Source organism: Microtus oregoni, unplaced genomic scaffold (assembly GCF_018167655.1).
Source record: "Microtus oregoni isolate MIOR12 unplaced genomic scaffold, Mior012 000042F_ref0000377, whole genome shotgun sequence".
Classification (NCBI taxonomy): domain Eukaryota; kingdom Metazoa; phylum Chordata; class Mammalia; order Rodentia; family Cricetidae; genus Microtus; species Microtus oregoni.
Window position 1 is genome coordinate 9,494,515 of NW_024543209.1, and position 23,696 is coordinate 9,518,210.

The 23,696-nt window shown below is 47.2% G+C and overlaps 1 protein-coding gene across 1 annotated transcript in view; it reads right to left on the minus strand.

Annotated features, from left to right (window-relative positions):
- The window catches only part of Bmp6 (bone morphogenetic protein 6), a 144,807-nt gene extending 123,181 nt beyond the window's left edge, over positions 1–21,626 (minus strand). Inside the window, exon 1 of the mRNA XM_041632711.1 lies at positions 20,203–21,626. Coding sequence (XP_041488645.1) covers positions 20,203–20,836 — 634 coding nt within the window. The 5' untranslated portion in view covers positions 20,837–21,626. The remainder of the gene's footprint in view (positions 1–20,202) is intronic.
- Between the last annotated feature and the right edge of the window lie 2,070 nt (positions 21,627–23,696).

Below are 23,696 nucleotides of genomic sequence, written 5' to 3' on the forward strand. Positions count from 1 at the left end.
CGGCTTCATCTGGCACTGGTGAACCCCAGCCTTGGAGATGACGTCACCAGGCTTCCACCATACCTGGGCAGGTGTGGGCTGGCCAACAGAACTGAGGCAAGCCAGATAGAAAGGCAGGTTGGGTGCCCCTGAAAGAGTCCCAGATCCCCGAAGTCTCCTTGTGGGCCAATTAGATTCACCATGGGAATAGTCTCTATACCTTGACCAGAGATGCCAATTCTAAGCAACCAGTTCCCAAATGGGCATTTTTAATCATCAGGAGAAATGAAGGGAGGAGTTCCAGGAAGATCGGCCGATTTAAATCAGAACTCGCCAGATTTCAGGCACTGGAACGAGAATTTTTTTCCCCACAAGTTACAATCTCCTGGGTGTGAGTTACAAATGCTTCAGCTAGTTTCACCTACTCAGTGAAAACCTCCTAAATGTAGCTATAGAAAAGTAAAAACACACACTATTTTAAAATTTCAAAAAAGACACACTCAAATGTCGCAAGTAAAGTTAAACTGGGGATGGAGCAGGAGATCAATCTAGATAACTCCAAAAAAAAAAAATGTCCTAACCACTGTCCCCATTTCCTGGCCTTCCTCGTCCACAGGCACACAACCATTGTTCCAGTCTCGCTGAGGGGTCATGGTTTCTTGCTGCCAACAAAATAAAATCTCGGATCCTCAGGCTTGTTTCCACATCACCCGACTTGTCTCAGCTTGCCTTTGTCATTTCTCCCCCACCACCATGCCACCACCAGCAAGAGAGTGCCCTGGCGACCTGTCCCCTGAGACTACTTGCCATTCTTAAATCACCATTGCCATGGTCCTTGGTGCCTTCCCCCTTTGTCCTCATCTACCAGCAGAAACCCATCTTTTCTTTCCACCCTCAGTCTGAATGTCTTCAGTGCTCCCCCCCAATAACCACACCCTCGGGATGTTCTGGAACATTGCAGTCTTACCTCAACAAACATCAACATGTGCCTCTAAGGTCAAAGTCAGTTCAATTTAACTGTCTCTCTCTCCCAAATGAGTGAATTATCCCCCTGAGTTCTGCATCTTCAACTCCATCCCTCCCTGCTATAGTTAAGGCCCACCCAATATGATTGGTACAACCAGATTAAAATTACCACATACACTACATAAGACACTCTATGAACTTGAGAAATACTCTCTTTGTGCTAGAACTGTAGTTCTGTTTGGCTAGAGAAACACCGGCACTACATCTTCTGGTGTAAGGACCATCTTCTGATGACAGAGTCCATATACTGTTTTCCTCATCTGCTACTTAACATCCTTTCTTAGTATGGGTACCACTTGACTTTATGATAGTTGATATATACATCTCAATATAAATTTAAAAAATCATAAGCTGAAAATGCACCAAATATATGTCACCTCCCAACCCTTTCAGCTGAGCCTCACGGCACACTATGGAGTAGGAAGTTGTCACCCCTCATGAAGTGGAGAGAAGCAGAACCCTGGCATTGATAAATGCACACTGCCAACTTAGGTAATAATCCAAAATCAAAGTCCCAAGTATGACTTCTACTGAATATGAATGGCTTTGCACCAACATGAGGCAGGAAACTTTGAAGTCAAAGCAGCCTGGATCCTATGAGACCTTTTGTGTATCACACACACAATAACTATAAAAGAAATTAATACCGTTCATACTAATAGTAAGATCTTATTAGACCTTTTGATTTTTTTTTAAAAGCCCACATCCAGCTACCTTAAGGCTCTAAAACAGTAGTTCTCAACTTTCCTAATGCTACAAACCTTTATTATAGTTCCTCATTTTGTGGTGATGCCAACCATAAAATTTCATTGTGACTTCATAACTGTAACTTTGCTACCATTATAAATCCTAATGTAAATATCTGATATGCAGGATATCTGGACTCACAGGTTGAGAACCACTGCTCTAGAGGCTGACCAAAAGCTGGCATATTCCAGGGCTTGGTACTAGAAGTGGGATGGCTTTCCCAATTCTGTGACTTCCAGGTAAAGCCAGGCACAGTTGACCCTAGCTGGATCACCAGCAAGAGACCCACAACCCTGCCTGAAAGGATCACAGGATACAGACCACCCAGCAATGAAAGGGGCCCCATAAGGGAGAAACAGGGAGCTAAAATCCTCAATTCTTTGTGACCCCTAAACCATCCATACCCAAGACAGCAAATGGCCTCAAGGAACTTTCTAGTGCTATATATCTTCTGGGTTGCACAGGTGGATGTATATATCAAAATTCATCAATAGCAAACAAAAAACAAGCATTCCACGTCAGCACTGAATTGTACTGACACGCAAGGAGCAGTTCTGCAAAGCTGCTATACTAGTGTCTGCAAATTTATTTTAAAATTCAGTTTTTAAAAAAGAGTAAATTGAACTGCCAGGCAGTGGTGATGCATGCCTTTAATCCCAGAACTTGGGAGGCAGAGGCAGGTGGATCTCAGTGAGTTCGAGGCCAGCCTCCTCTACAAAGTGAATTCTAGGACAGCCAAGGCTACATAGAGAAACCCGGTCTCAGAGAGAAAGAGGAGAGAGAGAGAGAGAGAGAGAGAGAGAGAGAGAGAGAGAGAGAGAGAGGCATGCATGAATAAAAGCATGAGTGAACCAATTGGAGCAAGTGCAGTGCGGTCACGGTAAAGGCAGGTTCTAAGCATCAGACTAGAAAGCATTTCAATTTTTCGGTAGGCTTGAAACTTTTCACAATAAAAATAAATGCTGGGGAAAGTTAAAAGACACATCCTAACTTGGAATTTGGTCCCTCCACAAAAACTATGGGAGCCCCACATTTGCAGGAGTCAACGTGAGGGGAGCCAGGAATTTATTACCAAGTTGTAAATGAAGAGCGCTTAGGAAAGAGTTTGGTAAAACACGGTTGCCATCCAGTAGGAAAAAGCACGTCCTGGAGGTGACCTTAGAGAATCATGGAAAGAACTTCCTCATCCCCGTGAAATGTTGGGGTGACACACTTTATTTTTGTAGTGTCAACAGGGCTATCCCGGTAGTCTGTGTGGTTAGTGGTATTAGGTGGCACCTTCAGGGTAAGCTTCAACTCTGAGCTCAACTTTCTGTGAGTCAGACCCACAACTCCTCAAGTGCCATGGAAGTTTAATACTGGATAAGGGGAGAGGACACAGGCATACCTGTGGATGAGCAAGGTTTTAAATTGGCAGGTGGAGCACTTGCCCATTTTTCCAGGCCTGGGTTAAAAGGGCAGAGGGATGGTCAATCCTTTTGTCCTAGAAGGGACCACCCCACATCCTCCAACACTGAAGGGTGCCATGGTTAGATTATATCCTACAGACACAAGATAAATGGTTCTAATAAGAGCCTGCCGGTTAGGAAAAGAATCCACATATATGTCAAAGGCCAAGACAAATAAACCTTGAAAACAGTGATCGACACACCACCACCCATCAGCATTTATTTCAAAATGCAGATAAAAAATTTAAAATGAAAAACGAAATACAAAACTGATTTAGGGTGGGAGGGTGTGGGGAGAACAGACCATCTAGAAAATTCCCTCTGCGTGTCACATTCTAAAAGCATGAGATGCCCAAGATAGGCTTGGAGTATAGCTCAGTGGCAGAGCGCATACTTGGCTTGCCCAGAGTCCTGGATTTCATGTCTGGCACCAAAACGCATCCAAAGAGACAAGATTATCACCTGGTAGGGCTTACAAACACGAGACTAAAATTGTTTTCATATTTCCACCCCATTTCCATCCAATCAAACATGGAGGGCATATCTGGATTTGCTCTGTCAACTCCATTTCTCTCCCTCTCCCTTTTCTCCATCGTACAGCAAATACCTGTCCTAGAGAGGAAAGTCTTTACATCACACTGACTCTAGCAGAGGAAAAGGTTAACTGTGATGGGAAGGAAAAGAAAAGTGGTCCCCCTTCCAAGACCTACCTATCTCATTAGAGATAATTTAAGAACTGAAAAACGGCTTAATTTTAAACACCTTATAGCAGCCTATGGAAAGAGACACAGCGCACCTTGCACCTTGCACGTGCTTACTCTCGTGACATTCTGCCGACCGGTTTGGACATCCTCGCACAGGCTGAATCAGTGTCTGGATTGGCCTCTCTAATTCTGCCTGATTCATTTCACCAATGGTCTGGAAATACACCGAGGCAATAATGAAGGTCTGTTTCAGGCACCCAACCAAGAGACCACCCTCCAGCCCCACTCCCTACCACCTCCACCACCCCCACCCCCGAGTAAGAGGCATCTCAGCCCTGCTCAAGGCTTTGATCTGTTTTCAGTTTTTAAATGTTCCCTGCTGCCTGGTGGGGAGCTAAGTGACTCTGCTTCAATAGACATTATGTCACCCCTCAACCCTTATGTAAACAGAATGTCTAACACCTTCACAGCACAAGCCAAGAAAGTCTCCAGCTGAAGCTGACAAGATAAGTATTTTGGACCAGCACCTGCAGGAGCCATGCCTGTTTGCATGTGAGTTTTCTGCCTGGCACAAGCAAGGCCTTGATTGAAATTGAGGCTTGGTGGCAACTTCTGATTCCTCTGAATACTTAAAAGTCTCAATGATATCAGAAGGAAAATGCTATTTCATCTTCCTGGGGACTGTTTTTTTTTTCAACCATGTAGAAAGTTCTTGAACATATACCCTGAAAAAGGGAGGCAATTTCCCTTTTTTTTATAGCAATTGCTGTATACGGAACCTAATAAGTACTTCCCCTCTCAGCACACGGTACTTCCCAACTTACGGTTTTGCCACTCAAAGTTTGGCTTTATTGATGAAGATAGAAAAGACAACAGCATAAGCCATTGCATTGTTAGACAGCCTAAGCTACACAACAGTATTCTTAGAGACCTACTCAGTTACCACCACACTAGGTGTGTGGGTTTTCCCACATATCTGCCAAGTATGAAGAAAATATAGAGAAAAGGGCTGTGGATTTAGTTCAGGGATAGAGCACTTGCCTGGTATGCCCAAGGCCCTGAGATTCATCTCCAGCAACCACAGAACACACAAAACTTAGAGGACTGTCAGCACAGGAGTCCGCCTTCAAGGAATTGAACTGATTCATACAACTGCCGGGTGGCAGAGACAAGAACTCTGGGCTGCAGCTCCGCGTCCAGGAATCTGAACTTGAACGCCTTTCAGGGTTCTCTCCACTAAGAAAGTCCTCTCTCTTTCGGTCCCAAATGTTCTCCCAAAGAATCTTGGCCTACAGATACGCAAACCTCAGAAATGCCTCCCGACTAAGGTGGCATTTGAGCTGGGTTTAAAGAACCAGGTAGAATGGGAAGTGTGAAAGCAGACAGCGGGGCAATGTCAATGGGCAGCGTCTCCGAGCAGCGTGAGGGACAGGAGAGTGTTCACAAAGACCAGAGAGTGCAGGAGAAACAGATGGGGCGGGGGAGCCAGCGTTTTGGCTTCCTCTAGTGGACCATAAGGATCCAATGAAGGTGCTGGAGGGGGAACAGATCACATCTGTGCTACAGAGAAGCTGGGCTGGCGGGAACACCGGGCTGGGTTAGCGACAGGGAGGCCAGGGCAGAAGTCAAGCCAAGGCTCATAAAGGCTTCATCTGGGGAACCTGGGAATCAATGGACAGAGAATGAGCAGATGGGAGTGGGGGGTTTCCAAACCAGACCCCGTGAGTCTGGCAGGGGGATGGATGTGAAAGTGATGGCAGATTAAACTCAAACCTGCAAACTGTGGTTCTCAACCCTTACGCGGCTCCCGTCGCCAAGAGTTTGCTATGATGCAGAATTGCACACGCCCTGCCCTCCCGAGTCGCGGGCAGATGTAAGAAGCTGCGCAGTACCGTGTCTGTGATGACTCCTCACTCTCCATTACGGGCCTGCCCTGAGATCTGAACAGAAAGGGAGAGCTTGTAGACAGTTCGATGGCAACCTAACTAATAACCTTATAGGAATGGAATCTAATAGTTCAGAACTGAGGCTTGACGTTGAGCGCATTTGGCTTTCCTTTGTCACTTTTCTTGTAATTCATTTCTCAGGAATTTTGCAAATATACGGGGCCACAGTTTTTACCATCTGTTCAACGGAAATGATGCCATTCTTGTACCAAGGCAGTTTGAGAACGCTGGGCTATTTGATTCTGACACAGAAGTGGCTTAGGTTGCTCCGAGAGGAGAAGGGTCAGTGAAGGAGGAGGGCAAGGATGTCTTCAGTGAATGCCTATCTGCATGCCAAGGCAAAGGAGGGAGACCTCTCTGCAGCTAATGTCACAACACACCGACTGCCACAGCCTCCACAGTGCGTCACCCAAGAATTCCAGCTATCAAAGTACCCAGGGGCCGCTTCCCTTCATTCCTGCACCCAACTGTGACCTTTCGGTACCCTCCCTTCCTTCCCTGGGCCCAGTGTGTGGTTCTCCTGCCATGTATCAATCTTGGGAATCTGTTATGTTTGAGAAATGTCCAAAAACACAGCAAGCTAGACAGCAGAGCAAAGGAGCACCAACAACATCAGGTCTTAGGGAGAAGGGACGAGGACTTGGGGAAACCATTAGTTGCCACTGATAAAGCAATTCTCGCAAATCAACTAAGACAGGAACCAGGACGCAGGGGATATGCAACCTCCCTGAATGACAGGCAAGTGCAAGACATCAAATAATTTCCAAAACCAATTCCTGAACCAGCCATGGCGTACACACCTGGAATCCCAACACGGGGGAAGGCTAAGGCAGAAGGATCAGGAGACCAAGACCAGTACTAACTACAGAGCAAGACTTTGCCCTGCCTGCCCCCCCCCAAAAAAGCATGGGGCTGCAGAGATGCCTCAGTAGGCAAAGCACTTGCTAGCCAAACATGAAGACCTGAGTTCAGATCTCCGGCATCCACGTGAAAAGCAAGTGTCCTTTCCTAGTGTCTTTACAAGGGCAGCACCAGGAGTGTGGAGAAGAGACAAGTGGCTCTCCAGAGCTCACTGACCACCAGGCTAACCGAAACAGCACATTCCAGACTCAGTGAAAGACCCTTAGCAAACAAAGCTGAGGCTATCCCACAACAATTAAAAAAAAAATCTTCACTATGTCTAATGGCCATAAATTATTTTAATTCCAGAAATACTTAACCTTTGCACTCCAGTGAGGTTTTGGATTTGAATGTCTAAGAACCCCAGGTCTGGACTTTCCACTGAATTTACCATCATCTGAGGAAGGACCAGGTAAAGTCTACCTCCAAAGAACAAACTGTCAGGTTCTCCTGTGTTACACAGTGTAATATAGCTGTAGACTTTGAGTAGGCTTAGTCAGTTATTACTGCTAACTAATTCAAGACTATTTTTAATAAATTATTTAACAAATGACACATTTTCTAGATTATAACCTTTTGACTGATTTTCTAACAGTTCGTATGGCCATAGCTTTCTGTGTGTTCTGTGTAAAAACAGGCCTGTTATAATTCGGGGTGCAACTTGGTGGTAAAATCCTTGTCTGACATGTGCTGGGTCTTGGGTGTGGTTCTTGGCACCTCAAAATTCAAATTAAATAAAATAAAAATTGACCTCTAAAAAACAGTATGATTGAGAACAATAGAGAAGACTCAGCATCAACTTCCGGTCTCCGCAGCATACATTCACACCCAACACACCACACACACACATACACTATCAACCACAGGACTGAATGCTGTTTAGACGCTTTGGTTAGCATGGCCTTAAATATCATTTTCTCCCAAGCTTTCCAAATTCTTGTCTTACTCTGAGCATATGCACAGCTAATCAAGTCGAAGTTTCTGCCTTTATGAGATAATAGGAATAATAAGTAACATCAGCTACTCCATAAAGCAGAAGGTCATAACAAAATACAACATTTATATTCTCTCTCTCTCTCTCTCTCTCTCTCTCACACACACACACACACACACAGTATCTACTTATGCTCCCAGAACCCTTGGGGAAGGGGGAGCATGGGGAGAAAGTTGAGAGTTGATTGGAGACTGCTTTCTTAAAGGTTTTGGACTTAAGCCCTCTCTAAATTGCCCGAATTTAAAACAGAAACCCATAGAAGCATCTTTGTGCCGTTTTCCAGCAGGATCCAATCTTTTAAACTCGACTCTTAAGAAACAAGACGCTGACGGGGTCACTAACAGCCCCAAAGTACCCCAGATGTCTGCTCTCAAATTTTAAAAAGAAATGTGCCTACTTTTATCATGATTTTCAAACATAAATAGAAAAAGCAAAATACCAGATGAAGGCCAACCATAGTTGCAAAGAGCCAACTTGACGCCCTGCAGGTCCAGAGCCCATACACACCCTACCCCATTGTTCTCTGATCCAAGAAAACCATTCACAAATATCTTCCACGCATTCCTTGCATGTGAACAGCTAACATCCTCTAGATAAAAGCCAGTGAAATGACATGGATGAAGGATGGGGTTCTGAGTGTTGCTTCCTGTGTGTTGGGATTGATCATTCTGTGCCCTTTGGTGGAAAATTGTTTGTAGTAGGTCAAAATAGAATATTCTTTTTGACTGTGGTGAAGATTTCACTGATACCTTCTATGTCAAAGTTAATTATATTTCAGGGAGCCAAATTAGGTAACAACCCTAGAACTAGGTGGGCTCTAGGCTAGTCTAGGATTTCTGAACTGTATGTATTCCAGGACACTAAGAGTCATGGGGGAGCTAAGGAGATGGATTAGAGGAAAGGCTTGCTGGGCAAGCACAAGGGCCCGAGTTCGAATCCCCAGACACCATCTAAGCCAGATATGGTAGCACATGTCTGTAATTCCCTCAATCCCATGGTGAGATGGGGTAAAAATAGAGCCCTCTATAAAATAGGGCTCTTACATTTTAGTAAAAATTGAACCCATTTAGCCATCTAGCATAGCCTAAACAAGAGACCTGAGATTATCCTCTGACCTTTATGATATGGCCCACACTCCTATACATGAACACACACACTACATACATATCACACACACACAGAGACAGAGAGTTTTCTTTTTAAGAAGAGCCATTAAGGTATGTAACCGCTTGGGACTAAAATGTTCCCAATAGCCCATGTTTTAGAGGTCTAGGCCTCAGCTTGGAGCTGTTGGAAGATGGTACAACCTTTACACGCATAGCCTGGAGGGAAGGCTTCAGGTCAATGGGAGGAGACCATTTGAGGAACTAGCAGGATGGACCTTCCTCATCCTCTTGTTTGTGTCCTGGAAATGAGGTGGACCGTTTTCCTCTTCCACATGCTTCCCTCGGGGTATGCTTCCTCACCCCAGACCCACAGGCAAGGGAGACAGCTGATCAGGGATCTGAACTTCCAGAATGGTGATAAACCTGTTCTCTTTGTAAGCCGATTGCCTCAAGTGTCTGTTATAGTAACAAAACTGACAAACGCGCATGGTTGTTGGAGTTGGAACCTCGACTGTCCTTCAAAGGCTGTGTTGAGAAGCAGTCCTCGATACTGCAGCATTCAGCAGTGGGATTTAAGGGACGGCTCTAACTCAGAGGACCAATCAAGCAAAAAGTTCGCTATCGAATGGATTATCTGGAGGTGGTAGGAACTGGAAAGGATGAAGGCTAAGTGGAGGAAGGAGGGGTGAGGGCATACCTGTGCAGAGTCTGTCTGAATCCTGGACTCATGCACTCAGCCTCCACACCACCTCTCTTCACCTTCCTTGCCACCAGAAGCTACGTGGCTTTGTTCTACCACAGGCTCCTTGATGTCTTTCTGGACACAGGTCCCCAGACAACTTTCAAATCACCATAGAGAAAAACCTCTGAAAGCATAACACGCGCGTGAGCACACACACAGACACAGACACACACACACACCTCTTTAACTTGTTTATTTGAAGCATTTTGTTACAACAATGGAAACTGACCAGCACTGGGACCAACAAGAGAAAGCAAGTGTTTCCATGAAGGGCGATGTAACAAAAAGAAATGGCAGCACAGGAGCTGGAAAGCTCAGAAGCTTGACAGGTCACGGAATGGCACTGAGCAGAGTAGCAACAATGGGAAGCCATTCCCACCTCCAGGACGAGGAGAGAAAGCCTATAAGTCACCTATGCAAGATGGAACAAGGCAACCTGCTGGAAGCAGAAGCCCCAGAAGGTCAGGGGCAGGCGGGAACTGAGCCTCCAGTGGTCCCTGTCTTCTACCGTAATAAGTAGGAAGGGCCAGGAATGGGCAAGGCAGTGAGTAGCCCAGGTTGGACACAGGGAGCTTTCAGTGAAAGGAGGTTATATAATAGAGCCGGCTCAAAGGCTACGATGCAGTAGCTGTTTGCTATTGGCCTAGTCACAGCCTCAGTGCCCTGACAAGCACACAAATCTCCGGGAGCAGAATATAAAGAACTTCCATGATCTTTCGCAGAACATTTTGGAAAAGGAGTAGTCACCCATGAAATGTGTTTTGGAAAAAGCTGATCTAGTCCAGTATTGAAAATTTAGAGGCAAGGAAAGAACCCTAAACATTTGGTTAAGTGGCTTGAATGAGACCAGAAAACGGGACACTGTAAAGACTAGAGTCTAGATGTAAGCCTCGGGGTCTTAGTCAAAGGGGTCTTCTAATCTGTAAGAAAAAGGCTTTAAGTACTCTGGCGCCATCAAGAAACGGAATACTTAAGCATCCAGTCAGCAATGACTTGCAAAGCTCTCTGGAAGAGTGTATTACTATTATCTGCCCTTCTGCCCTGCTGGGTCAATGGCAACTGCATCAAAACTCTGGGGAAAGAGCACACATTAGAAAGAGAGAAGAAATGCAATGAAGTCGCTAGAGCTATTAATTGGGAAGAAAACGAGGGGGGAGTTGGGCATGGTGGGACACAGCTGGAATGCCAGGACTCTGGAGGCTGCAGGAGGGTTGAGAGCGCAAGGTCAGACTCAGCTACAAAGCAGGTTCAAGCCAGCCTAGGCTACATGAAGCATTGTCTCAAAAAAAAAAAAAAAAAAAAAAATTAAAATTAAAAAAAGGGAGAGCCAAAAAAAAAGAGAAAAAACTAAAATCCACTACATCCCTGCCACCACGTCACACGTTAATTCCAATGGCACACGAGCCTGTGTAACAATAGGATCAAATAACTTTCATTAAGCAGATAATGTAACGCAGGGGCCAAGTGTGTAAGAGGAGGGGTCCGCAAGACTACTGTTAGAGGTTCCCGTCAACACAAACTGCATAAAAACGGAAGGGCCTATTCCATGGCTCTCTGGAAGAAACACAGTTCTCGGTGGTGGCTGTCGTTTTCCCCAGCTGGAGGCACCCACCACCTCCTTACGATCTTCTCACACCCACCATCTTCATCTCTGTCCTTCAGCATCCTCTCTGTTCAAAGAAGTGTCTATCCGATCAGCCAGAACATACCCTAAATAACACGCTAGGGAAACACAGGTGAATTTCTTGACCCTAACTACATAGCCATGGCCCCAAGCTCTTCCCTATTGTGGGAGGTCCTTCTGTGGAGGTGGTAAGTAAATGGGAAATAAGGGGTGGGAATTTGGCCATAATTCAGCGAGAAAATACCCCCACCTCTGATGAATATTCATAAAATAATACTCAAAGTCTTGACACAGCTCAGACAAACTACTGTGAGCTCAATGCTACTCTAGTGCCCGTGGTCCTTGTTCATGCTACCACATATTCACACTTACCAGTAATCTGTAGAGCCCATAATAGAAAACAGTTAAAGACACAACAGCCTACTCTATATATTATTTACAAAGCCCTACGGGGTTATAGAATCTCAATTAGTCTAGATTCTTCACCACAGTCTAAGTAGTTTCTCCGAAGATAGGCTGGGATCTTGTCTCTAGGTCCAGAAAGATTTTTGGAGGGGGCTGGGGGGTAGGTAAGAGAATTTTCTCAATTCCAAATTCACACTATTTTAATACAAATTTTCATAAAGAAAGGAAAAAGTATTTGCCTCTTCCCCTAACTACCCCCAATTTCAATAATTTGCAAGCATAAAATTCCAATAATTCTTGCTCATTCTTCAGGACTCTTTATTTTCCTCCTTCAATCCTGCCGAGCACGGATCAAACAGAGCACAAACCAGGGAGCAATTTAATCACTCGTGTCTCTCTCTGCCTGAGGGATTGTCTAGGTACTATGGTGACAGACACCTCCGTGAAAGTATGCAGACGGGGGGAAAAAATAGCTCCTAGACTTTAGAAAAGGAAAGAAAGATTTCTGATAGATTCGTCGTCAACATGCGAAAACACCGTAAGACCCAAGTTGTCATACGCATCAAGCGTTTTTATACAACGCCAGGGTGGCACTGTGGCCAGAGCAGCAGTCAGCAAAGTTATTTTATTATTCCTCCTCCAAACGCTGCCTATTTTGAATTTGTACATATCTATGGCGTGTTCTTGCCCATGAAATGAACAGCTTTCCCACATAGGACAATGACCTACTTAGGATGGTGGATACACATTATATATTTGCCCAGACTCACAGAATGTACACCACAGGAGTGAACCCAAATGTAAGCTGGGGGACTAGCTAACAATGGTGTGTCCTCCATGATAAGAGATTTCTGGAACTTTCTGCTCAGTTTTGTTGTGAAACTAAAACTTCTCTAAAAATAAATTATGTGTGTGTGTGTGTGTGTGTGTGTGTGTGTATTATTTCTTTTTAGCATGCCGCCTCTGCTATTACCATATACTAACCCTGGAAAGCACAAATAAAATCTGGAGGAAGAAAAATTAAGCCAAGTAAAAACTTGTCTGTCAATTTGCAGTTGAAAGAGTCAGCCTTTGGACAATTTAAATGCAATTCAGCCTTTTTTTTAAGGGAGGAAAAAAAATAACTGGTCTTGGAGGGTAAGCAACGCCAATTTGTAAAAATATCCCCTGGCCACATCCACACAGACAGTTTGCCCCAATGATACAGCTAAGCTCCTCCTCTTCCAAGACACAAGTCGGAATATTTTCCCCAGCCCATGTTGACGAACAGGAAACCAACAAGACTGTAAACACAGGAACAACAATCAACAGGCACAGATGTTTCAGGCTGGAAGTCGCGTCCTGGACAGGGCGAAAGGGTAAGTGTTGAGAGAGAAAGATAATGGGGACCCTGGCAGAGAGCAAAGGTCAACTCAGAGTGGGTCCTCAAGGGACACTGTCCCTGCCTGTTCTGAGTCCAACACTCTCCCGCCCAGACAGCGCTCCCAGTGATGAGAAAACAATCTGAACATCAAGTCGGTACGGGGGAGCACAGACAGTTCAGGTCTAGGGCAGTCCCAAGCTATCTAGCAGGACCGTCATCATGGGTGTATGCCCATGAACTTGAAAGCCAGGAAGGCGCTCCCTCTCAGAACCAACAACGGCTCTCTCTGCAAAAATGTTTGGAGGAGATTCTTCGGGCCAGTCATCTGGGATTGTGTTTGAGATAATAAGACTGTGGGGAGCCATCAAGGAATTACCTGATGTAATTTAGATACCATCTCCATTCTGGGCCTGGTCAGGGAATAATGGACCTGGGAAGGGCAGGAAGAGGGATCTCCTGGTGCCTATCAATGGAACAATGCAACCAAGACAGCATGGTTTTCGACTCAGTTTCTGGAAGAAAACAATTCTGTGTGGGGCCAGCAGTCCTGCAGCATACCAAACAAGCCACATTTATAGACATACTTAGTATTTTCTTTTCAAAAAGCAGAGCTCTAAGAGAAAATGTTACTGGCTATGAAAGAGTCCAGACAAAAATCCAGAAGCTGTGTACCTCGCTCACCTCTTAGCTGGAAGAGTGCTTCAGGATGCCCTTGCCGTGTCTCCATCATTTAAGCCATGTGCCCCCCAGCCCTACTGCTCCGATCACTAAGAACGGCTTCTGCCGGGATTGCTCTTAACACTGACATCTCGCAACAAGACAGAGGAAATCCGTGCTGAGCAAATCTAACAAATATAAGTACCGGCACAGGAGGCCAGGGGCGTGTGAGTACATGTTCAATCAGTAATTTACCAATAATCCCAAACTAGGTTCATCAATAAACCCAGAACCAGTCATCTGCCACAAGGCATGCTTCCTCAGAAAAACCACATTGTGAATGTTTTTCCAAAACATATTATAGATCCTAACTTTATTCACAGGTGCCAGAAGACTACAGATTTATATTTTTAAAAAAAACTATAGAGAACATCTTTAAAACACTTGTAACTACTTTAAAAAGTGATAGGTTATGCATTATTGTGTAGGTGGAGTGGCAAATGCTTGTTATCCCAACAATCAGGAAGCAGAGGCAGGAGGATGGTGAGTTTGAGGCCAGAATGGGCTGCGCAGTGAGACCTTTTCTCAAACAAATAGCAATAAACAAACAAACAACCCACAACCCATTGTTAATTTCTCATGTTAGTAAAAAAGACAGGCAGGTAGAATTTAGGCTCCGAGGATTTCTGCCCCACTCAGACAGACACTTGGGAGTCTGACGGCACTGGTTACTTAGTAACTAAATCTCACTAACTTGGTAGTTTTCCTCCTCCTCCTCAACACAACTGTCACTCTTTTCCCACATTGCAGGTAAGACCACATTTGTTTTCTGGCGCTCGGATTTCACGTGGATAAGAGATGGGCTACAGGCGAGTATGGACTGGAGGCTGAGGCTTTCAGAACAGAACAATGTGTCTGAATGAGGTTAACCCCGCTGTCCCGGTGGCAAGAGAGAAACAGGGTCAACAGAACACTGGTGCTTTGATAGTGACACAAAGCCACCAGCCCCAGACACTCTCCTCATCAGCTCCTGGGTGACAGCCTGTGGCCAGGGACGCTGGGCTGGATTGCCGGCGCGTGGTTGGGCTGTAGTGGAGCCTCTGGAGGGTGGGACAGTTAATGTGTAACAGCTGTTTATGCACGGGCCCTTGTAAACTAGTGTCTTACTCCTGCATTGATTTCCACTGCTTTAAACGAGCTATTCACGACAGCTTCTAATCAGAAATAACGTTACCTCCTTAAAATATTGCCTACTTTCTTTCCACTGCTCAGAAAGAGAGAAGCAGGAAAAAGCAGCTCAGAATGGGTATTAGAAAACAAAACCACGATAACTTTATATCAAGTTATAAAGTCCGCTCTCCCTAGAAAAGTGCCACCTCTGATGGGAATGAGAAGCAGAGCAGGTGGCTGATTCCTGACTAGCCTAAAGGTGACTCGCTCTCTATCCTTCCCTAACTCGGCTTCTCCAGTAAGCCCAGAGGGAGACAAGCGTCCTTAGAGCCTGGTCCACTATTCTCTATGGCAAGTCTTCACGGCCTCAAGCCATATCTGTGCAGCATACTGCTTTGAGACTGGGTGTAGCTCAGTGCAGAGGGTGATCTTAGCATGTGTTGGACCTTGGGTTCGATTCCCAACCCTGGAAAATAAAATCCAGAATCCAGCAGCTGGATTCTGAAAACACCCAGATGCAACCATGACTTGTGAAAAAAAATGCTGAGAGTCGCTTTTTCCCCCCCACACTGAAGGCAAAGATTCCCAGAGCCAAGGAAAGCCTTCTCCCAGCTCATCAGCGGCAGGTTCTCAAGCAGAGGAACTAAGCATGATTCAGCACATTTGACAAAGGATTTATACCCACTTTTAAAAGGACAACTAGAGGAAGCGCCATCTGAGGGCTACACAATGGTATCTGCTTGCCCTTTGATCTCAGCCGAAGAACACTGTGTCCAGCTTCTTTGCTGAAATGCCACCGAATTTAGCATTTAAAAACTCTATTTACTACTTCCTTGGACTACACTCTTTCACACTCTCCCAGCTACTCCTCCTGAGGATAGCTTACAGGCAAAAAAAGAAAAAGAAAAAAATGTATTTTCCGTTAAAAAAAAAGAGAGAGAGAGAGGAGAAGAAGAAAAATCTTGCTAAGTGTAGGCAACCCAGATGAAAAACTGCAGTGCTGATCCTGTTTATGTGAGAAAGACAGTAGAGTGTCTCTGGTTACAAATACAAGTAGGGAGTATTCCATTTTTCTTCTAATTTATGTTTCCCAAGAGTAATTCTGTTGAGAAGATTGCCAGTATTTTCAGTACAATACGTTTCTTGTTTCTTGTACTAACACTAGCTGATTCCCCTTTCCGAGCTAAATGTGAGCCTTTTATTTCATCGAATCCCAGCGTCTAGAGATCAACACCTTATTAATTCAAGATAAGCCTGAAGCACAGGTGTTTAGCAAGGCATCAGTTCTACTCTCACACAGGTAAGGATATTACAGGACAGCTGGTTTTTAAAGGCCTATTAATAAAGCATTTGTCATTTATAAAATGCCTCAACGAATGTCTAAATATCTCCAAGCATTTTACTAAGCACAAATCAACTTGGGCAGTGGTGCTACACATGCCGTTAATTCCAGTACTCAGAAGGCAGAGGCAGGCAGATCTCTGTGAGTTCGAGGCCAGCCTGATCTACAAAGTGAGTTCCAGGACAACTAGGGCTGCACAGCGAAACCCTGTCTCGGAAAACAACAAACAAAACACAGATAAAGAATATCTTTCCTAAAGAATCAGGGCTTGCAGATCAGTGGGAATTTAAAATATAGGATACTGTGTATATTTCCCTTAATTCAATCTTTTTGAAGCACTGCCTGTGTGCTCAGCATGGGGTTAGACTTCCCTGTGGGATCCATGTAATGTCAGTCTCTAAAGGCTGACATCCTACAATGTCCATACACAATGAGTAAGCAATTTTAACAGCAGAGAGAGAAATTCCATGTGCTCAGCAGGAGGAAGGAAAGGACCAGGGTGCCCTGATGATAAAGGAGAGGATAGAGAGTATATAGTAAGAAGGTGTTTGTAGGAGGGTGGGATTTTAACCTAAGACCTAAAGGATATTTCAGGATATCTCTCCAAGGTCACCAAATTGGCAAGTCTGCTTAGCAGACTGCCAAGACGTTTTAAGCGGTAGAAAACTAACAGCGAACGACATCTGTGGCCCTGGTTTGCTGTAAATCCACCAGTTCACCCAGGCCCTCGGCTGCCACACCGCATCCAAGGCAGACAGTCCTTCGCTTCCGAGCCTGTTCCCAAGATGGGATTCTGAACAGTCAACAGAACAATGAGCTGGTCGAATGACCAGCGTTCAGGCTCGGAGAGATTCATCCTGTTGATTCATACTTCCTGATGTCGGGCTGGCTGACAAAGCTAGGGTGGTTCAAATGTACTCCATGAGCAAATTATTCCCCTAGTCCCAGGAGAGAGGGATGCTTACAGAGATGGGTAACTTTCCCTTACACTTTTAGCGAGGAACCTTCTCAGCCCAGTGGATAGAGCACAAACACAGTGATGTAAGATGGATCTTTCTGTAGGTTCTTTAATAGATGAGTCACGGATTACGTCATCCAACATGACATGGACATCAACTGGGAAATCTGCAGAATTCTAACATCCTTAGAGAATGCACTCTGCTCAGCTTCAGAAGCCTCTTCTCCAGATAAATGCCCCTTCTTATGTTCCCAGCCAGGGTCAACAGATGTTACCACAATCTGGCCTCTGATGACATCTGTCTTTCCCACTGCCACCTGGATTAAGATGAATACAACTGTTTTTACTGGCAGGTGGCAATGCTTGCTGCTTGAATTCTACCTATCAAGAAGTGGTCTCTTTCCTCCCCCCACCAGTGGAGTCTAGAACTGGATCTACAGTAAGGATAAGTGCAGAGAGCCCTGTGGTTGGATATAAGGGGCTTGGGGATCTTTCAGTTCTGTGTCAGTCTGTCCAGGAATTCACTTGTCCCTTGGAGCTTCCAGTCTTTAAAAATCACTCACAACAAATAAAGTCACGTGATCCTGCTGGCCAGTAATTCTGATACTATAGAGGTTTAGGCAGGAGCGTTTCCAGCTCCAATCCAGCTTGGGCTACACAGCACAGGCTCTTAAAAAGGAAGACTACGATGGAAGAGAGGGAAAGGAAAGGAAAAGGAGAGGGAGGAATGACGGGGGGAGGGGAGCAGAAAGAGTTAAAAACATACCGAGGGAGATATAATGCTAAACTATATAGCCATAACAAAATGAGTTGCCAACTACCTTCAAACAGGGTGACTCAGAAGTTGTGTGCAATTTAGACCACAAAAGGTCAAAAAAGCAAGGAAAGAGGGGAATTTGGAAGTCACCACACACACACACACACACACACACACACAAAACAAATCTGTGCAACCCAGATCTTGACATTTCCATTACCACCAAAAATAACGGTTGCTGAACCCCATGAAAAACATAAAGGTCTCTGAACCCTTGAATCATTGGGGCAGCACTTAAAAAAGTTTCTGAATTCTGCCCGACCCTCCACATGCTGACTGAGGTCCAACACAGTGGCACCTGGCACTCTCAAGGCCCACGGGTTTCTCTCATATGCCACGGCATTTAGAAGCCTTGCTTCTTGTCTCTTCCAGAGATGGTATGATTTCCCTCAGACATCTGGTAACCCGCTTAAAAAAAAAAATCTAAGAACTTTTAAAAAGATAAAAGATGCCTTAGCTCGCCCACAAGATTCTGCCAGTGTCTGGGTCTGGGTAGAACCAGCACCCAGTACATTATAGGCCCAAAGCGGCACTAAGACTAAGGCCTATGGCACAAACCTACTGATTCCACAGAACTGAGATAAGATGCTCTGAGGGGAGTCACCAGTACCAGCTTTCCTTCACTTGACTTTAGGATTCCCCCACGTGGCAATAAAACATGTCTAAAGCAGTCGGGAAACTTAAGAGGAAGGAGGTGCTGAAGGAGAGAACAGGAGTGGGAATTATGAAATCAAGGAACCAGATCTGTTAGAATAAGAACACTGGTTCTCTGCCACCCTGGCCACCCCCATCATCAACCTGTATTGACTGGCATAAGAGAAAGTTTCCTTAGAGTGCTTTCTGGTGGTGGCTCAACCTTGAACTTGATTCCAATACTGTGAGAATTACTGACCAAACAGAACCCCCTCCCCCATCCTGTAGTCCAAGCAGCCAGGTTGGCAGCCCTGAGTCTCCACTCCCCTTGAGATTGTTCCATGAACCCCCAGAAGGGTTTCAGCAGTACTTGGATGCTGGCAGTCTTGCCTCCAGACTTCCTGCTCCACTTGCTCGCTACTCTTGGTTCGTTTTTCTTCTACACACCGGTTCTTAAGAATCCTAAGAACACTTGTAAAGAACTCAGATACTTAACCCTGGGCCATCCCTGTAACTACTGACTTGAAAAGGATGGATGTCTCCCACAGCCCTTGCAATTCTTTTAGCAAGCACAGCTAACCCATTCTGGGGCCTGAGTACAGGCCTGGGTCTCCCCCGTACTGAAAGCCCACAGAGACCCAAGAACCGCTGTACCCACTCTGGGAGGGTCTACTTCCCAAGTCTACCCACTTGGGGACATGCCTCCTACATTCCTGGTTTATACTAAGTTTATGAAAGAAAAAAAAAGTCTAGCGAGACTCGGAAGCACTGACTCGGCAGTCTTCCTTACCCCCTTTTCTGTTTACAGATGAGAGAAAACTTCTGGGGGGGGGGGGGGGGGGGGACGTGACTCTGTCCGAGTTTGCCGCAGAACATTTGTGGCAGAGCCCAATTTAGCCGCCCTCGACTTTCCATTCTGTTGCCTGGCAACGGAGTTCGGTGGAGCTCAGCGGCCAACCCTGGCCCCTACTCTGCACCCCAGCAGCTTGGGCAGCATTGATGAAAGGGTCAGCCTTTTGGGACAATGGCCAAGGGCATGAGAGCGCAGGCACTGGGTGGATTACCCCAGTTGAGCTGGAATCTCGCCCCACACTGACGCAAGCCCCGCCTGGCTGGGATTGGGACACCTTCCACCGTGTTGTGGGACCTTCCTCAGCCTCCAAAGCCTTCCTTCCTCAACACCTGTGAGTTTCTCATTAAGCACTTGCATCAGGTTCTCAAAGTTCTCAACCGCTGTCGGATGCCCTGATAGTCAAAGTGGGTAAACTGGCACCCCAAGTGTCTAGGGGGCAGAGAAGGACAGTTCAGAGGTGGGGGCAAAAAAGCAGAGAGCCTTATCTTACTAAGATGGCCACACTCGGACTAGAACTGAGTAGGAGTGGCCCGAGCTTGGTAATAGTAAGAATACAGAGAAAGTGTTCCGAGCTCCCCCAAAAAGACACCCTCTGCAGGCACCGCGGGACGCCCCAGGCCCTCCGGCTGCAGCAGAGCGCACGCCTTCCCTCCGCTGCGCAGGTGGCAGAAGCGCCAGCTGTCCCGCATCCCAGCCACGCGCACTCCTCCACCGCTTCCCACCACTTGACCCCGGGAGACAGGAAAGGAGGGATCTGCTCTCGGCGTGACATTACCCCAAATCCTTACCCAGGTTCACAAAGCTCATGACCATGTCCGCGTCGTTGAGGAAAGCGCTGTCCTGCGCGCTGGTCAGTGGGGACGCACCGCCTCCGGGTCCCGGTCCCAAGAGGCTCTTGCGGTTCAGGGAGTGTGCAGCGCCAGGGGACGGCGGTCTGCGCTGGAACGAGCTGGCCCCTCCGCGGGGTCCAGGTTCCTGTCTGTCTCCCTCCGACACCCCATCCTCTTCGTCATCGGCGGACAGAGCGTTATAGAGATCCAGCATGAAGAGCGGAGCGGACTTCAGCCGCCCTGGAGGGGGCTCCTCGCGGACCGGTTGCTGCTGCTGCGGGAGCACGGGGGACTGAGGCTGCTGGAGACCGTGCAGGGGGCGCGGCCTGTGCGGGAGCCCCAACACCGACAGGATCTCCTTTTGCATCTCCCGCTTCTCGTGGGTCTTGAGCCGCCGATAGAGGAAGCCCGAAGAAGAGGATTGCGGCGGCGGCTGCTCTGTACGCACCGGGCTCCCGCTGGCTCCTAGCAGCTGCCCCCCGGCGGCGGCCGCGGCTACCGGCAGAGGTTGCCGCAGTGGCGGGGGTCCACAGCTGCACAGTAGCCCCCACCACCAGCACAGCCACTGCGCCCTTCGCCCCAGCCCGGGCATTGCCGCCCGGCCCGGCTGCCCGGGCAAGCCACTCGAGGCGTCGAGCGGCGGAGCGAGGCCGGAGCACGGCGGCTGTGGCCCTTGGCGTGGGCAGCCCCCGCCACCTCTCGGCGGGCTCTCTTCCCGTTCCTGGCACTCAGTCCTTATCTCTCATGGTCATCCGCGGCGCCCCCAGAAGCCCAGGCGGAAGAGAGACGAAGGGGCGATGGCCAGGATCTCCACCCTCCCACGGGTCTCTGGAGGCGCACGGGTTGAGCCAGGTGTGTCCTAGGCAGGACTGCGCTGCAGCCGGCACCCCTGGACGGGTCACGGCGCGGTCACTCGCAGTCCGCACACGTGCGCTGCCCTGTGCCCTTGCAGGAGGCTGGCCGAGGGGGACCGGAGGCAACAGTTCAGGAACTGGGGGCGATGCCGGGCACCATCCCTGCGCACGTCCCTCCTGGCTTGTAGGACGATCGTGAAGTTTACCCCGCCGAGGGTCCCGGGCTGTGGCGACCCCGCGTCCTGAAAAGCCGGTCTTCTCCGTGCAGCTTTAACTTTCCTCTGGCCCAAAACTCAGCGCCCCTCCGCCCTCGGGCACCGTCGCTCCCCCTCGGAATCTCCACACGCCTTCCCAAGTAGAGGCGGCCAGGATCTCGCTTTCCTCTCCGCGATCTCTCGGATAGCCGGAGGAACTCACGCTCGGAGGTGAAGGGAGAGATGAGGACCAGGGCGCGGACCAGAGGCTGCGGCGTCGGCTGGGGAATTCGCAGTCTCCCGCCTCTAAGCGCTGCGCTCCCGGCAGCCGCCAACGTGGGCTTTCTGCTGCGCGTCTCGCTCAGGTACCGCACTCAAGCCCCAGAACGCCCCGCCCTTCTCGGTAACGGACAGGCTACCATCCAATGGAGAGACGATTCTTGCGTACATTTACATAGGCCCACCCCCTTCTTTCACCCTCCCTTCTCTCGAGGCCTCGCCTCCGCTGCGCGTAGGTTTCTAGCACGGAGAATTCTTGGAGGCACCGGGAGTTGCTTGGGCGGGTAAGAAAGGTAAAGAGGTCATTACTAGGAAGAAATGTCTGATGGCGACCCCGATCTAAATCTTTCTCTGCTACTACCTCGTCAAAGGTCAAGTTGTGTTAAATATAAGTAAACACGGTTATTTAATCCATGCAGTTACCGAGGGAGAAAATAATGTAAGTTTTCTCCTTCCCTCCATGGTTTCTCTTATTGATGGAATGTAGGCGTTTAGCGGACACGTGGCTCTCAAAGGCAGCTGCTGTAAGTTAAGACACACCCTGCGAGGAAGCTGCTCACACTCTCGCTGCGGAGAGGGCCTAGGACAAGCCAGATTAGCGTCCTGAAGGTTTCCAATCAGATATTTCAATGTGTCTCTTCATGTGGGCTCCGTTTGCCTTCTTAAACCAAAACCGACATGAAAAGGGGCCCAATCTGCTAGTGTTACTAAGAAAGCCTTCCCTATGTCCTTGCTAGTCTCTCAATGCAACTTGTCGGTTAGCATTAAATTTTAACATACTGAGATAAAATATAAGTCACACATTCCGGGAAAAACGTAAAGAGGGTGGTAAAGATAGTCTCAATGAGAGCAGAAGCCTGGAAAATAGAGAAAATGGCCAGGATAATAAACAGGGCCCCGGGACCAGGTTGCTTCAATCCTTGAACAAATTGGGACCACTTCCAATACCACCTTCTACCAATAAAGACGAATATTCATTTCCTTCAACACTACTCAGATGCCTGCTCATCTGTTGATGTTTATAATCAAACCCACCTTAAAACATTATATTCTTTCACCTGGGGAGAATGTAAGACTTAGGAAACTTCACCGACTTTCAGTTTTAGTTTTCATGGTCTGAAACATTGGAGATCATCAGTGCTTGGTTTAGGATGCCAGGACCCTGAGAAGTAAAAATCCTGCACCATTTCTTCTATCTAGGACATCATACAAGTATAAAATCACTGTGGTGTTGCCCAAGAGGGCAGGAGCTCCACTCAGAAGATCTAAAGTCCAGCCAGTACACAAAGGATTCCAGCTGAGGGCCTCCTCTTTACACAATCTCAGCCCTACCTCCTTTGTAAGGGGTCTGGCAAGGCATATGTGCAATAAAAGAAGCTCGGGTTATAAGAACAGAGGAGACAGCGCTGAGATCTGTGAAAATAGAGAAACAAATGAACAAATAAACCTTGAGGTCACTCCCTAGGGCCGTTCCATTTAAAACACAAAAGTGGAGTTGTGTTTTGTGTATGGTTCTATGAAGATAAGCCTAGTGCAGAACCTACATCTGGGGGTAGACTACTGACCACCCTTTTAAGGAACCCACATAGTGTGAGTCTAAAATAACAGCAATCAACCACGCTCCTCAACAACATCCCTAATTCAGGCCTGTCATGGGCTCCCCACCCTTACCAAAAGGGACTCTGTTCTCATAGAATAGTGCTAAAATAAGGGGGTGTCCTGCGGGTGCCTTCAGGAGGTGAGTATGTGAATCTGAGGAAGCCTGAAGAAGAGGTGTGGCGTGGGAGGTCATAAGAACAGTGATGCCCAGCTGAGGGTCACAAAGGTTGTGTCCTTACAGGTCATGTCCGTTGTGCGGAGGCAGGCAAACACTTGGGGCCATTGGGGTTCAGAGTGATGAGTGAAGAGATACTATCCTCAGATTTCAGTGACTGAAAAATGGGAGCACAGCTTCTCTGTATCAACTGGAACTCGGGGTGCAGAGGGAGCCTTAATTGGGTGGCCCTCCCACTCCCTGCTTCCCTGACCACATCCCATACGGGACTCCATATGGCCCAGAGGTCTTAAATCAGGGGACTGGACAAAGCACAGGTGCGATTCAAGTGCCAGCAGGATGAAGTTGAGG